General features: G+C 44.3%; 1 protein-coding gene across 5 annotated transcripts in view; it reads left to right on the top strand.

The window, feature by feature from the left end:
• Positions 1-16,399, top strand: part of dglucy (D-glutamate cyclase) — a 74,030-nt gene that overhangs the window by 41,708 nt on the left and 15,923 nt on the right. For all 5 annotated transcript variants that reach the window (XM_068038561.1, XM_068038559.1, XM_068038560.1 and 2 more), the window contains 5 exons: positions 345-467; positions 7,658-7,864; positions 9,024-9,284; positions 12,288-12,387; positions 13,710-13,858. In XM_068038561.1, the coding sequence (XP_067894662.1) occupies positions 345-467; positions 7,658-7,864; positions 9,024-9,284; positions 12,288-12,387; positions 13,710-13,858 (840 nt within the window). The remainder of the gene's footprint in view (positions 1-344; positions 468-7,657; positions 7,865-9,023; positions 9,285-12,287; positions 12,388-13,709; positions 13,859-16,399) is intronic.

Below are 16,399 nucleotides of genomic sequence, written 5' to 3'. Positions count from 1 at the left end.
GTGTACATGGCTCCTTAAATCCCTTTGGTACTCCAGATGTGGTCTAACCGTAGAGTAAAACAGTGAGGAGATAATGTCACATCAGCAAAGGAGCCTCCCCCACCATTAGATCATGAAGTCTACCCAGTTCAAGGTATCTCCTGAGGAAAGGCTACACAGAGTCTCCACAATAGATTAAATTTTGAAGTCATCCTACTAGTCACAGAGCGAGGTAAGTAAGATTCTTGAAGGGGGAACAGTCAACATTTGTTTTCTTCCTGTGCATTGTTTTAGCTGATTTTAAATGTTTCTCCAATAAAAAAAACTACACAGGTATTAAAACACATTCACTTTACCACCCTCAGGATTAATCGGAATTGAAGACTTGTCCAACCCAGATTTTGGGGACACAGTTGAAGCACATCCTGGTGACGTTCCAGTCTTCTGGGCCTGTGGAGTCACTGCAGCAGAAGCTGTCCGCAGCTGCAGTAAGATACAGATAAGGGACTTGAGTGGTTGTGTGGTAGAACTCTAGAATTTTTATGTGAATAATTTTGCTGCCAATAAAATTGAAAAAAGATCTTCCAATTATATAGCACATTTCACAACCTCAGGACATCTTTAGAGCCAATGAAGTATTTTTGACATGTAGTCGTTGTTGTATGAAATGCAGCCGCCAATTAGTGGAGGACAAGTTCCCACAACAGCAGTGAAATAAGGGACCAGATAATCTGGTTTTGGCAGTGTTGATTGCAGGATAAATGTTGGCCAGGACACTGGGTAAAACATTCCTGTTTCTGCTCAAAGGGTCCATGGGATTTTTTACATCCAGCGAAGAGGGCAGACAGGGTCTTGGTTTAATGTCTCATTTGAAAGACAGTACCTCTGATAGTGCAGCTCCTTCAGTACTGCATTAGGAGTGTTGGCCTAGATTTTGTGCCGAAATCTCTGGAATGGTCTGGTGCCCACAACCTTCTGATTCTTGGGCGAGAGAGGTACCAAATGAGCGATAGCTAATATATGTACAGTGCAATAAATGTGTAATGGCCTCTGTATATACTGGCTGAATAGCCGAGTGATTTAGATACACAATAATAAATGGGATGGATAGAGGTGGCATTTATTGTTGAAAAGAGAACCCTAGGATTATCTTCATATTTCAGAATAATCCTTGAGTAGTTGGAGAGTTTGGATGAGAAATGGGAGGTGTGATATTGCTTTAAATGATGGATAAAAATGGCTGATTATGCATCAGGTCTTTGGGAATGTTTTTTAAGGGTCCAGAGATGAGAATTGTGGAACAGTGTGAAGCATCGAAGGCAAAAGCAAGGGAACTGTTGAGCAGGTTGAGTGGAGCAAGCAGATCCATTCGGGCTGGTGGAGGCCAGAAGGGAGGAAGTTGAGAAGAATCGGGAGAGGGAGTAGGGGATAGTTTTCTGCAGGGGCAGAGGAAGATTGTAGAAAGGATTGAAGCAGGAAGCATGACATCTAAGGATATATAAGGAAACCAGGAAGTGATCAGATCTTTAAAATGACCTGTGACAGTTAGGAAGACTGAGGTTGAGTGAGGGCAGCAGAGAAATCAGAAGCGGGAAATTTAGGTGATGATTCAAATCACTGAGGAGGCATAGACGGAACACTATTGCTGGGGGATTCAGAAGAAATATTTTCACATCGGGATCATAAAGAAAGATCTTCCATTTATATAGCACCTTTCTTGACCTCAGGATATCCCAAAGCTTTTCACAGCCAATTAATTGAAGTGTAGTCGCTGTTGTAATGTAGGAAACACAGCAACCAATGTCAAAATCCTAATATATCAGTGACGCTCATAGATGGGACTTCAACATACATATGGATTGTAAATGCTGTACAACTGGTGGCTGTTGAGGCAGAGGCTAACATCGTTAAAAGTGAATTGGATTATGAGTTGAAAAGGAAGGGTATCAAAGGATGTGGTTAAAGGGCAGGAAATGGCAGTTTACTAAGATCTAACATTGGCACAGTATTAATGGTCCCAAAAACCTCCTTCTGTACTGTAACTTCAATGATTCACCAAGGATAGTTTTAATACAGTCATATTAATACTAAACTACTAAAGCTCCAATTTTACTTCAAAATGTAACATGATCTTATCTTCACTTATTGTATCTTTTTTTCTTCTATTTTCTCAGTTCATTTGAATTTAAATTTTTACCTCTATTATTTATATTATTGATATTGGATGAGCAGAAATTGCCTCCTGCTGGATATTGGAATGACTGAAGCCATTGTCTTTCGTTCTCCACCACAAACTCTGTTCCCAGTCCACCATTTCCATCCCTGGTAACTGTCTTAGCTGAGCAAGCCCATTCACAACCTTGGTGTTTGACCCCGGGCTGAGTTTTTGATCACAAGTGTGCACCATCACCAAGACTGCCTACTTCCACCTCTATAACGTCGCTCGACTCCGACCTTCCCTCAGCTCATCTGTTGCTGAAACCCCTCATCTGTAATATTCTGCTTACTATTAGTCTAGTACAGAATATCTGAAGAGTCAGATGGGTTAAAAGACGGTTAAACTGGAGCTTTATAAAAACACATCTTAGTGCTATGGCTACATCTTCCAAGGGATTCACACACGTGGTGTTATGTCACTTCCTGTAATGAGGTATGATTAGCATATTAACCCAGTAACAGCCCAATGTGCAGTATACCGCATTATCTTACATCTCTCCCAAGTCTCTGACTTCCATTTTTTTTACATAGATAACCGCTGTGGCAATTTCACAAGTCTACCGTAACGAGTCCTCTTTTCTTTTGAAGGGGATTGAGGTTTCAAGTCCTCTGAGTAGTCTCTCTGACACTGCTGTGCAAGAGTGGAATTGGTAGATGACTCAGGTTCATCTGGATTGGTGGATGAATACAGCATCATGTCCATTATTTTTGTGAGATAACTGATTTCCCTGGATAGGAGGCTACTTCTGTATGGCTACATGTTTATTTCATCTCACCACCATACCACACTCTGTCTGGATAACGTAGGACCTTAGATATGGTGTCTGCTGAATCACTTCTCTATACCAATTTTGTTCTCGGATCCAAACTGGCTCTCCTGTTTGGATGCCTGGTAGGTTTCATGTTTTGTGACGTTTGTCGTGGTCCCACCTCTGGAGCGATCTCCATCCTCTCCTTCACTTTTTCCAAGTCATACACTCATGCCACAAGTACGAGTTGATGTGTGAGAGTAAGTAGTTGGGTTTTCAGTCGTCTTCCCAATAGGAGTTCACATGGTACTAGACCATTCTGTAGTTTTGATTCTTGATAGCTCAGAAGTGGATGTCTTCATTCTTCTGCAACGATGCTTTTACTGTACGCATTCCTCTTTCAGCTTCACCGTTGGCTTCAGGGTATCTTGGTGAGCTGGTGGTATGAACAAATTCCTATGATAATGTGAACTCTTTAAAGTATTCGTTGGCAAACTGTGGTCCATTGTCTGAGATTACAAGCTCTGGGATTCCATGTGTTGCAAATATCTCCTTCAATGATGTAATCACTGCTTCAGAAGCCTGCAGTCACTTGACTTCTATCAATCTTGAGTTAATCTCCTACAATCAAGAACATTTTACCTCTGTGTTCAAAAAGATTCAAGCAAAGACGTTCCCATGGTCTTGATGGAATCAAGACTTCAGTGGTTCTCTTGTCTCCTGATGATGCCCAAGGGATACATCTTGATATCATCTCTTGGAGTGATTTTGAGAGACCTGTGCACCAAACAGAATTTCTTGCTCTGGCTTGACATTTTGTGATGCTCAGATGTCCTTGATGCAATCTTTGTAGTACGTCTAGTCTCAGAACTCTCAGAATGACCAATCTCTCATCATAGATTAAATCATCAACTACACTGAGATGTACTCTCTGTTCATAGTACTGACTGAGAATGGGATTGTGTGGAATGTGTGTTGGCCATCCTTAGACACAGTACTGTCTGACTTGAGCACATTCTTCATCAAATTTCTGTGTATCTCTGATTTCGTTCAGTCTCTGAGTTGTGACTGGTAGATAAAGGCCTGCTTGGGTATGCAAATGAAACCCGACCTGAGCCTGACTGAACCACATCCAACCCGAACCCGACCCGACCAGAATCCTTTGATTTTTTTTTTTCCCTGTGCCCAACCCGACCCAACTACTGGAATGAAGTTGATTATATCAAAGAGGTTGTGCTCTACCTTGGGTGGAATCTCTCACTGCAGACTAGCGTGGAGTCCGAATGCACGATTCCCACCTTGACGTTCTGGCTGTTCAAATTTTGAAGCTTTTCTCTTCCCGATCAAAAGGCAGCACTGTGTCTGACCTGGCCCGACCCAACCCGAGCCCGAATGCTGGATGCGGAAGGGAGACCACGTCATTGGGTCTGGTTGGGTCCAGGTCGGGTAGCCATGCTCTACTGGTAGAGTTTTGGTTGTTGATGCAAAGGTTTCTACCTTTTCAACAAGGGATACATCACCTTGTTCAGGTCTTGCCACTGGGATGTGCGACAAAGCATCTGCTGCTTTCCTGGAACAGACTCTGTCTTTGCATCCAACCTCATCATCCTTAGTCTGAATCTTTGTACTCGTGGAGGCATCTTTGCTAATTCCTTTGCATTTAGGAGAGTTACCAATGGTTTGTGGCCTGTCTCTATCTTGAAGTGAAGGCTGATAACATCGTCTGCAAACTTTTCACAAGCCCATGTAGCCACAAATGCTTCTTTCTCTATTCCTGCATTTCTCGATTCAGTCTTTGTCAGTGAACGGGATGCATAGTAAACTGCTCTGTGCTTTCCATCTGTCTGAATTTGAAACAGTACAGCTCCCAGTCCTGTTGCATCTGCAGCAATGATGGTGGGTGTCTCAGTGTTGTTGTGATATTGGGTGATATCAGCATTCCCTTGATTCTCTCAAACGATCTCTGTTGTGCTTCCTGCCAACACCATGTATTGTCCTGTCTTAACAGTTGATGTAGTGGCTCATTGCCTACAGCTAGGTTGGGCAAAAAACTTTCCAACTTGGTTGAATCTCTGTTGCTCAGTCATGTACCTAGGAGCTGGAAACTCCTTGATTGGTCTAGTCTTCTGTGGATCCACTCTTAGGCCTGATCCATCTTCCTCACAACACACAAGGGCATTTGGACAGACTTAGTAAGTGGGCAAGAATATGGCAGATGGAATATAATGTGGAAAAATGTGAGGTTATCCACTTTGGTAGGAGGAACAGATATGTAGAGTGTTTCTTAAATGGTAAGAGATAAGAAAATATAGATGTACAAAGGGACCTAGGTGTCCTTGTCAATAAGTCACTGAAAGCTCACATGCAGGTGCAGCAAGCAATTAGGAAGGCTAGTGGTATGTTAGCCTTTATCGCAAGAGGGTTTGAGTACAGGAGTAGCGAAGTCTTGCTTCAATTGTACAGAACCTTGGTTAGACCGCACCTGGAGTACTGTCTGCAGTTTTGGTCCCCTTACCTTTAGAGGGAGTGCAACAAAGGTCCACCAGACTTGTTTGCACCTAGTTGTGAAATTGGAAATATTACATTTGGTCTCCATATCCAAATCATTGATATATATTGTGAACAGCTGGGGTTCTGCACTGATCCTTGCGGTACTCCACTAGTCACAGCCTGTCAACGCAAGAATGACCCGTTTAATCCTACTCTCTGTTTCCTGCCTGTTAACTAATCCTTAATCCATGCCAGTATATGACCTTCTCTCCCATGTGCTTTAATTTTGCTAACGAACCTACTGTGGGTTATCAAAAACCTTCTGAAAATCCAACATCCACCAACTCCCCTTTATTAATTCTGTTAGTAACTTCCACAAAAAACTGCAACACGTTCATTAATCATGATTTCCCATTCATAAATCTATGTTGACTATGCCCAATCAGATCTTTATTATCCATGTGTCCATTTATCACATCCTTTAGAATACATTCTAGCATTTTCCTTACTACTGATGTAAGGCTAACAGGTCTGTAGTTCCCTATTTTCTCTCTCCCTCCTTTCTTAAATAGTGGGGTGACATTTGCTACCTTCCAATCTGCAGGAACTGTTCCAGAATCTATAGAATTTTGGAAGATTTTAGATTTAGATTTTAGATTTAGAGATACAGCACTGAAACAGGCCCTTCGGCCCACTGAGTCTGTGCCGACCATTAACCACCCATTTATACTAATCCTACACTAATCCCATATTCCTACCACATCCTCACCTGTCCCTATATCCCCCTACTACCTACACTAATGGCAATTTATAATGGCCAATTCACCTATCAACCTGCAAGTCTTTTGGCTGTGGGAGGAAACCGGAGCACCCGGAGGAAACCCACGCAGACACAGGGAGAACTTGCAAACTCCACACAGGCAGTACCCAGAATCGAACCTGGGTCGCTGGAGCTGTGAGGCTGCGGTGCTAACCACTGCGCTACTGTGCCGCCCTATGATGTGATCACCAATGCATCCACTATCTCCAGGGCTACCTCTTTCAGCACTCTGGAATGTGAAATATCAGGTCCTGGGGATGTATCAACCTTCAGCCCCATTAATTTTTCCAATACAACCTTCTTACTAATACTTACTTCAATTCTTCATTCTCACTAGTCCATTGGATCCCTAATTCTGGGAGATTTCTTGTATCTTCCTCAGTGAAGACAGACACAAAGTAATCATTTAGCTTCTCTGCCATTTCTCCATTCCCCATTATAAATTCTCTTGGCTCTGCCAACATTTGTCTTAGCCAAACATTTCCTTTTTACATACTTATAGAAGCGTTTACAGTCCATTTTCATGTTTTTTACTAGTTTACATTCATATTCTATTCTCTCTTACTTTATCTGTTTCTTGGTCCTCCTTTGCTGTATTTTAAAATCCTCCCAATCCTCAGGTTTACTACTATTTCTGGCAACTTTATAGGCCTTTTCTTTTAATCTCATACAATCCTTAACTTCCTTTGTTAGCCATGTTGACTAACTTTTCTTTTTGGGTTTTTGTGTCTTGAAGGTATGAATAGTTGCTGTAAATTATGTAGTAATTCTTTAAAGGCTATCCATTGCCTATGTACTGTCATACCTTTTAATGTACTTTCCCAATCCACCTCAGCCAATTTGCCCCTCATACCTTCATAATTTCCTTTGTTCAAATTTAACGCCCTGGCTTCAGATTGAACTACCTCACTTTCAATCATATTATGGTCACTCATCCCTAAAGGTTCTTTTACAACAAGATTATTAATTAGCTCTAGATCTAAAATAGCTTGTTCTAAAAAAGGGGAAGTGAGCAAAGAGGACATTGACTTTGAGAAGGTCTGGGAGATCCAACCCATTGCACCTGGATGGAGTTTGGGACTTTCGCTGCAAAGATTTTGTTTCGAGGAGAACTGTATAAATGAGGTGTAAGGTTTTCAAGTCTTATAACAAGTGAAGAAAATACCTTTCTCTGTAATTTGGAGTATCAGCTACTTACAAGGTACTATTTAGTTGTAATAGTAAAAGTCTTAAAATGTGAAATCTTGCCACTGAATTCTTTAAATTGGTCTGGGGAGCTCATATCTCATGTTTTAACGTTAATAGTCTCACTGAGGTCATAACACAATATCAAGTTGATTCCAGCCTTCTCTTTCAAATCATATAAATATCTTCTAACTGGTCCAATTCCTCTTATTTTCAGAATCCCCTCTGGCTTTCACACATGCTCCTGGCTGCATGTTCATCACTGACCTGAGGAGTCAGCAGCAGGTGGCCAGCGGCTGCGCTGCTGACACAGAAACCCCGCGCATTTTCTGCATTTCTCAGAATCCGCCCCATTACAGCATTGTCTCGGTTACCGCAGTTGAGAAATTCAAGGCACTGGATTCTCTGATTCACCAAGATCCAGGTAAGAAAAGAATGCAAGTCAGAGCTAAATGATAGTGGAGTTCAGAGTTCAAATGTGAGAGTGCACTTAGGAACAGGAAACAGAAACCTTAGCCTAGAAATGGTGCCGCATAGTCTGGATGTGATGGTGACAGTTTGGCAGGAAACTGCACTGAGTTTCTGCAGCTATCTAGCTTCATTGATAGATTCCAACCCAACCCTTTCCTCCTCTCCCCTATCATTTTGAAATCAGCCAACATGCCTTTGGAGGACCATCTCCACTGCAGTCCCAGGAACCTCCTTCACCCGTCTCAAGTCCCCATGATTGGCCCAGTGAATCTGTGTGGTTTTTCCCAGCTTGACTATCGGACCAAAGTATTCCCCAGTTTCCAGCTTGGGTCTCTTCCTGCAAAGATGGCCCAATCTCATTCGACTTCCCAACTTCCTCCCCCCATGGTCTGCCAAACCTAACTAACCCACCCTGTGATGTTACACTTGGAGACAGAGACCTTTTTTTATTCATTCATGGGATGTGGGCGTCGCTGGCTAGGCTAGCATTTATTGCCCAGACCTAATTGCCCTTGAGAAGGTGGTGGTAAGCTGCCTTCTTGAACCGCTGCCATCCATCTGGTGTGGAAATATCTGTAGAGTGTTTGTATATTGGTTTTGCCCCTGTTGATTTAATAACCTAATCTTTTCAGCAAGCACTGGATATGACATGACCATCCCAACTTTGGGCACATGAAGAGTGTCTTTTCCCTCTAATTGCTGAGGAGGTTACAGAGTTGGGGATAACTCACCAGTCTGTGGCTTCACCCGCTAGGGAGCTTGGCAGAGATTCTTTCAATAGAAAGCCTATTGCCACAAGAAGTGCCTGTAACAAGATTCTTGTCTGAAACTACGTTACCAAATGTGACACTAAGATGACTGCTTACCCTACTGTTAGTAATGTTGGATGGTTTGTGTGCAGTTTCCATTGGTTCCATTACAGTTCCCCAACTGGAAACCCCATTACTGTAAAGAATCTGTACTGTACTCACCCATTATCAACTTGCAGTAACATTTGGGCCCTGTTCCAATTGCTATTTTATTCAAACTTATAAAATTCGACTCCACGTCTTACAATGTAATTGAACTGATTGGAATTAAGTCTGAATGAAATGTGTTTCTGTCCTGGACAGGCGATCGAGGTATCAAGCATTTGTTCATCGAAGACCAGCTGATCAAAGCCTGTCTCTCTCTCTCGCATGCAAAATCTGTGCTCATAACCACTGGATTTCCAACCCACTTCAATCACCAGCCTCCAGAGGAGACGGATGGGCCTCCCGGAGCTATTGCCATAGCAGCTATGTTGCAGGCCCAGAAGAAAAGTGTTGTCATCGTAACAGATCAAAGAGCCTTGGAGATGAACAAGAAGATAATTGAAGAAGCTTTTGAACTAGGTGCTTATTTTTTCCTTTAAAAGTTCTGTTTGATCTGGCAGCAAGTGATGATTAATGATTTGCTGTGGGTTTTACCATAGCTGTTTCTTTTTCTTTGTTAGTCTTTTCATTGGCCACAGCTTTTTTACCTGTAAGGAAGCTATTTAGGCATTCGTAAGGAATGGTCTTGGATGTTTTCTCCTCTTTCCCTCCTGACTCCCAGCGAGCTACCCCACTTCTATCCTAAAGGCAGTGTGTTATGGCAGAGACAAGCAGCACCTCCAACACTTTACCCATTCTTCATGCACAAGCCTTTGACCGAGAATAATGGTTGGTTGGTCAATCGATGAGGGTCATCACTGACTGTATCCATTATGGGGTGTCCACACCCATGCACTTTGCTGTCCAGCCACCTCTGCTACAATCAAGTGAGGAAAGAAACCCTGCCTGAGTACTGGCATCACCTGTAGCATCCACTGCACACCTGAAATGGCCTGACTCTGCCATTGTTTTGGTGGGAATGTGGAGAATAAGCCTGGGACTTGGTTTGTGTGGCTATGTATACAAATGCCCTTAGCAAGCCCGATAGTTGATAATCAACCAATATTTTTAAAAATTCATTTCACGGGGTGTGGGTATCACTGGCAAGGCCAGTATTTGTTGCCCATCCCTAATTGCCCTCGAGAAGGTGGTGGTGAGCTGCCTTCTTGAACCACTGCAGTCCATCTGGTGTGGGTACAACCACAGTGCTGTTAGGAAGTGAGTTCCAGGATTTTGATCCAGTGACAGTGAAGGAACAGCGATACAGCTCCAAATCAGGATGATGTGTGACTTGGAGGGGAACTTGCAGGTGGTGGTGTTCCCATGCGTCTGCTGTCCTTGTCCTTCTAGATGGTAGAGGTCATGGATTTGGAAGGTGCTGTCGAAGGAGTCTTGGTGAGTTGCTGCAGTGCATCTTGTAGATGGTACACACTGCTGCCACAGTATGTCAGTGGTGGAGGGAGTGAATGTTTAAGGTGGTGGATGGGGTGCCAAACAAGAGGGCTGCTTTGTCTTGGATGGTGTCAAGTTTCTTGACTGTTGTTGGAGCTGCACCCATCCAGGCAAATGGAGAGTATTCCATTATACTCCTGACTTGTGCCTTGTAGATGGTGGACAGGGATTGGGAAGTCAGGAGGTGCGTTACTTGCCACAGAATTCCCAGCCTCTGACTTGCTCTTGTAGCCACAGTATTTATGTGGCTAGTACAGTTCAATTTCTGGTCAATGGTAGCCCCTAGGATGTTGATAGTGGGGGATTCAGTGGTGGTAATGCCATTGAAGGTCAAGGGAAGATGGTTAGATTGTCTCTTATTGGAGATGTTCATTGCCTGGCACTTGTGTGGCACGAATGTTACTTGCCACTTATCAGCCCACTTATCATGCAGAAACCTCTTAAATCCTTTATCACTGATGGCACTGAACATTGAAAGCTTGTCAAGACAACATAGAATCATAGATTGGTTACAGCACAGAAGGAGGCCTTCGGCCCGTCATGTTCGTGCCGGCTCTCTGCAAGAGCAACTCAGCTAGTCCCGCTCCCCTGCCCTTTTCCTGTAGCCCTGAAAATCTCTTCTCTTCAGATAATTATCTAATTCCCTTTGAAAGCTACGATTGAATCTGCCTCCACCACACTCTCAGGCAGTACATTCCAGATCCTAACCACTCACTGCGTTAAAAAAAAAAGTTGTTCCTCCTGTCACCATTGCTTCAATTGGCAAAAATCACCTTAAATCTGTGTCCTCTGGTCTCAACCCTTCCTCCAATGAGAATAGTTTCTCTCTCTTTACCCTGTCTAGACCCCACATAATTTTGAACACCTCTATCAAATCTCCTTTCAACCTTCTCTTCTCTAAGGCAAACAACCCGAGCTTCTCCAGTCTATCCACATAACTGAAGTCTGTCATCCCTGGAACCATTCTTACATTTCTCTACATTAAATTTCATCTACCACGTGTCCACCCATTCAACCAGCCTGTCTATGTTGTCTTGAAGTCTCTCACTATCCCCCTCACAGTTCATGTTGGAAGTCCTCACAGGGCCATGCCAGCATCTAGAAGAGAAAGATAGGTTAATATTTGGAATGGGACTATTCATCCGTTCGGATTAATCTGTGCCTTCCTCTTACAGATCCTGACTTATCGCCTGTGCATTTCCAATATTCACAGTTTCTCTTTAATCACAGAATCACAGAATAATACAGTGCAGAAGACTCCCTTTGGCCCATCGAGTCTGCACCAATGCATTAAAGACACCTGACCTGTCTACCTAATCCCATTTGCCAGCACTTGGCCCATAGCCTTGAATGTTATGACGTGCCAAGTGCTCATCCAGATACTTTTTAGAGGATGTGAGGCAACCTGCCTCTACCACCCTCCCAGGCAGTGCATTCCAGACTGTTACCACCCGCTGGGTAAAAAAGTTCTTCCTCAAATCCCCCTTGAACCTCCCGCCCCTCACCTTAAACTTGTGTCCCCTCGTAACTGAGTCTTCAACTAAGGGGAACAGCTGCTCCCTATCCACCCTGTCCATGCCCCTCATGATCTTGTACACCTCGATCTGGTCACCCCTCAGTCTTCTCTGCTCCAGTGAAAACAACCCAAGCCTATCCAACCTCTCTCCATAGCTTAAATGTTCCATCCCAGGCACCATCCTGGTGAATCACCTTTGCACCCCCTCAAGTGCAATTACATGCTTCCTATAATGTGATGACCAGAATTGCACACAGTACTCTGGATGTGGCCTTACCAAAGTTCTATACAACTCCAACATGACCTCCCTGCTTTTGTAATCAATGCCTCGATTGATAAAAGCAAGTGTCCCATATGCCTTTTTCACCACCCTATTAACCTGCCCTTCTGCCTTCAGAGATTTATGGACAAATACGCCAAGATCCCTTTGTTCCTCAGAACTTCCCAGTGTCGGGCCATTCATTGAATATTCATTCATTCATTTACTTCAAGTCTCTGCTCTTTTTTGTCCTTAGGAGTGATGAAAAGACCTGTACCTGTTGTTAGCTTTCAGGATGATGGTGAGGATTCATCCCTAAAATTCCTTTGTCATGATGGGAATCCCCACTTTCCAAGGTAAAACTTAACTGTAAAACATCGGTTGTGGAGACAAAGGGACATCGCCCACTAGTAAAACTAGGGGTCACTCTCCAATTGGACATCATCCATTAGTAAAATTAGGGGGTCACTCCTGCAGTTCTTCTTTTGGGCCTCCTTATCTCGAGAGACAATGGATACGCGCCTGGAGGTGGTCAGTGGTTTGTGAAGCAGCGCCTGGAGTGGCTATAAAGGCCAATTCTGGAGTGACAGGCTCTTCCACAGGTGCTGCAGAGAAATTTGTTTGTTGGGGCTGTTGCACAGTTGGCTCTCCCCTTGCGCCTCTGTCTTTTTTCCTGCCAACTACTAAGTCTCTTCGACTCGCCACAATTTAGCCCTGTCTTTATGGCTGCCCGCCAGCTCTGGCGAATGCTGGCAACTGACTCCCACGACTTGTGATCAATGTCACACGATTTCATGTCGCGTTTGCAGACGTCTTTATAACGGAGACATGGACGGCCGGTGGGTCTGATACCAGTGGCGAGCTCGCTGTACAATGTGTCTTTGGGGATCCTGCCATCTTCCATGCGGCTCACATGGCCAAGCCATCTCAAGCGCCGCTGACTCAGTAGTGTGTATAAGCTGGGGATGTTGGCCGCTTCTCAGTAGTGTGTATAAGCTGGGGATGTTGGCCGCTTCAAGGACTTCTGTGTTGGAGATATAGTCCTGCCACCTGATGCCAAGTATTCTCCGAAGGCAGCGAAGATGGAATGAATTGAGACGTCGCTCTTGGCTGGCATACGTTGTCCAGGCCTCGCTGCCGTAGAGCAAGGTACTGAGGACACAGGCCTGATACACTCGGACTTTTGTGTTCCGTGTCAGTGCGCCATTTTCCCACACTCTCTTGGCCAGTCTGAACATAGCAGTGGAAGCCTTACCCATGCGCTTGTTGATTTCTGCATCTAGAGACAGGTTACTGGTGATAGTTGAGCCTAGGTAGGTGAACTCTTGAACCACTTCCAGAGCGTGGTCGCCAATATTGATGGATGGAGCATTTCTGACATCCTGCCCCATGATGTTCGTTTTCTTGAGGCTGATGGTTAGGCCAAATTCATTGCAGGCAGACGCAAACCTGTCGATGAGACTCTGCAGGCATTCTTCAGTGTGAGATGTTAAAGCACTGAGATGTCAGCCGAGATTACATGCTGAAGTCACTTGAATTAGAGGGGAAAAAGATAAATAAAAAAAGGTAGTTCATTGGATCATTAGATTGTGAACATCTTGCAGTAACAAGTAACTGATGTGTGGGTTCAGCCATTAACAAGTTCTTAAGTAATTTTGCATGATTTGTATTTGGACAGGTTCGACCATCTCATAGCGATAGAACGTGCTGGAATGGCTGCAGATGGCAATTATTACAATGCGCGGAAAGTGAACATTAAACATTTGGTGGATCCCATTGACAAACTGTTCCTAACAGCACAGGACATCCCTGGAATCCTCACAACAGGTAAGTGCCAACTTAGAACAACAAAAACAGAAAATGCTAGAAATACTCAGCAGGTCAGGCAGCAGGAAAAACAGAGTTAACATTTCAGGTCTGTGTGACCTTTCATCAGAACTGGCAAAAGTTAGAAATGTAATGGGTTTTGAGCAAATGAAAGGGGGGAGGAGAAAGAAGAACAATAGGGAAGGTCTGTGATGGGGTGAAGGGCAGGAGAGATTAAATGACAGAGGTTTCATTTTACAAAGCCATGGGAAGTGGTCATGGAACAAGTAAAGCAACAAAAGATGTGTCTGGATGAGGTGTAAATGGCAGGAGAGCAGCAACCGAACAAGTACCAATTTAGGTTGGGTTGGAAACTTAACCTATGTACTTTGAGAAAAAGGATTGCGTCAATTGCATGGAATGGGTAAAGCCAGAACTAAACTCGAGAAGCTCGGCACTATCCTGGACAGAGCAGTTTACTCAATCGGTGTCCTTGCCCCTGGACTTGTTGCCCATACCCTCCCCCATCAGTGCACTGTGGCCACAATTATTAGGAGCTATAGGATGCAGTGCAGCAGGTCACCAAGGTTATTTCAACAGCACCTCTCTCTCCCCGAGAATTCTGCCTCCCAGAAGGACAAGAGCAGCAATGTAATAGGAACACCATCACCTCTGACAAATCCCCTGCACCGAGGGTTTTAAAAGAGGTAACTGCAGTAATTGTGGATGCATTGAACATAGAACATAGAACAGTACAGCACAGTACAGGCCCTTCGGCCCACGATGTTGTGCCGAACCTTTAACCTACTCTAAGATCAAACTAACTACCTACCCTTCATTCTACTATCATCCATGTACCTATCCAAGAGTCGCTTAAATGCCCCTAATGTATCAGCTTCGACTACCACCGCTGGCAGCGCATTCCACGCACCCACCACTCTCTGTGTAAAGAACCTACCTCTGACATCTCACCGAAACCTTCCTCCAATCACCTTAAAATTATGCCCCCTGGTGATAGCCCTTTCCACCCTGGGAAAAAGTCTCTGACAATCCACTCTATCTATGCCTCTCATCATCTTGTACCCCTCTATCAAGTTACCTCTCATCCTTCTTCACTCCAATGAGAAAAGCCCTTGCTCCCTCAATCTTTCTTCGTAGGACATGCCCTCCAGTCCAGGCAGCATCCTGGTAAATCTCCTCTGCACCCTCTCTAAAGCTTCCACATCCTTCCTATAATGAGGCGACCAGAACTGAACACAATATTCCAAGTGTGGTCTAACCAGGGCCTGATAGAGCTGCAGCATAACCTCGCGGCTCTTAAACTCAATCCCCCTGTTAATGAAAGCCAACACACCATACGTCTTCTTAACAATCCTATCAACTTGGGTGGCAACTTTGAGTGATCTATGGACATGGACCCCAAGATCCCTCTGTTCCTCCACACTACCAAGAATCCTGTCTTTAAGCCTGTATTCCGCATTCAAATTGGACCTTCCAAAATGAATCACTTCACACTTTTCCAGGTTGAACTCCATCTGCCACTTTTCAGCCCAGCTCTGCATCCTGTCAATGTCCCGTTGCAATCTGCAACAGCCTTCCACACTATCCACAACTCCAGCAACCTTTGTATCATCGGCAAACTTGCTAACCCAGCCTTCCACTTCCTCATCCAAGTCATTTATAAAAATCACAAAGAGCAGAGGTCCCAGAACAGATCCTTGTGGAACACCACTGGTCACCGAGCTCCATGCTGAATACTTTCCATCTACTACCACCCTCTGTTTTCTATGGGCCAGCCAATTTTGTATCCAGACAGCCAACTTTCCCTGAATCCCATGCCTCCTTACTTTCTGAATGAGCCTACCCTGGGGAACCTTATCAAACGCCTTGCTAAAATCCATATACACCACATCCACTGCTCTTCCTTCATCAATGTGTTTTGTCACATCCTCAAAGAATTCAATAAGGCTTGTGAGGCATGACCTGCCCCTCACAAAGCCATGCTGACTGTCTCTAATCAAACCATGCTTTTCCAAATATTCATAAATCCTGTCGCTCAGAATCCTCTCCAATAATTTGCCCACTACCGACGTAAGACTGACTGGTCTATAATTCCCAGGGTTATCCCTATTCCCTTTCTTGAACAAGGGAATAACATTTGCCACCCTCCAATCATCTAGTACTACTCCAGTCCAGCACAACCTCCCTCTTAACCTTAACCTGTTCAAGCATATCAGCCTGTTCCACGCAGTCCTCACAAACGACCAGGTCCCTCTCACTAGTGAATACTGAAACAAAGTATTCATTTGGGACCTCCCCTACCTCCTGCGACTCCAGGCACGTTCCCTCCACTATCCCTGATCAGCCCTACCCTCACTCTGGCCATCCTCTTGTTCCTCACATGTGTAGAACGCCTTGGGATTTTCCTTAATCCTACCCGCCAAGACTTTTTCATGTCCCCTTCGAGCTCTCCTAAGTCCATTCTTCAGTTCCTTCCTGGCTACCTTGTAACCCTCTAGAGCCCTGTCTGATCCTTGCTTCCTCAACCTTAAGTAAGCTTCC

Source organism: Heterodontus francisci, chromosome 9 (assembly GCF_036365525.1).
Source record: "Heterodontus francisci isolate sHetFra1 chromosome 9, sHetFra1.hap1, whole genome shotgun sequence".
NCBI classification, from domain to species: domain Eukaryota; kingdom Metazoa; phylum Chordata; class Chondrichthyes; order Heterodontiformes; family Heterodontidae; genus Heterodontus; species Heterodontus francisci.
Note: the sequence above shows the minus strand (reverse complement) of the source record. Positions and strands in the feature narration are given on the sequence as shown.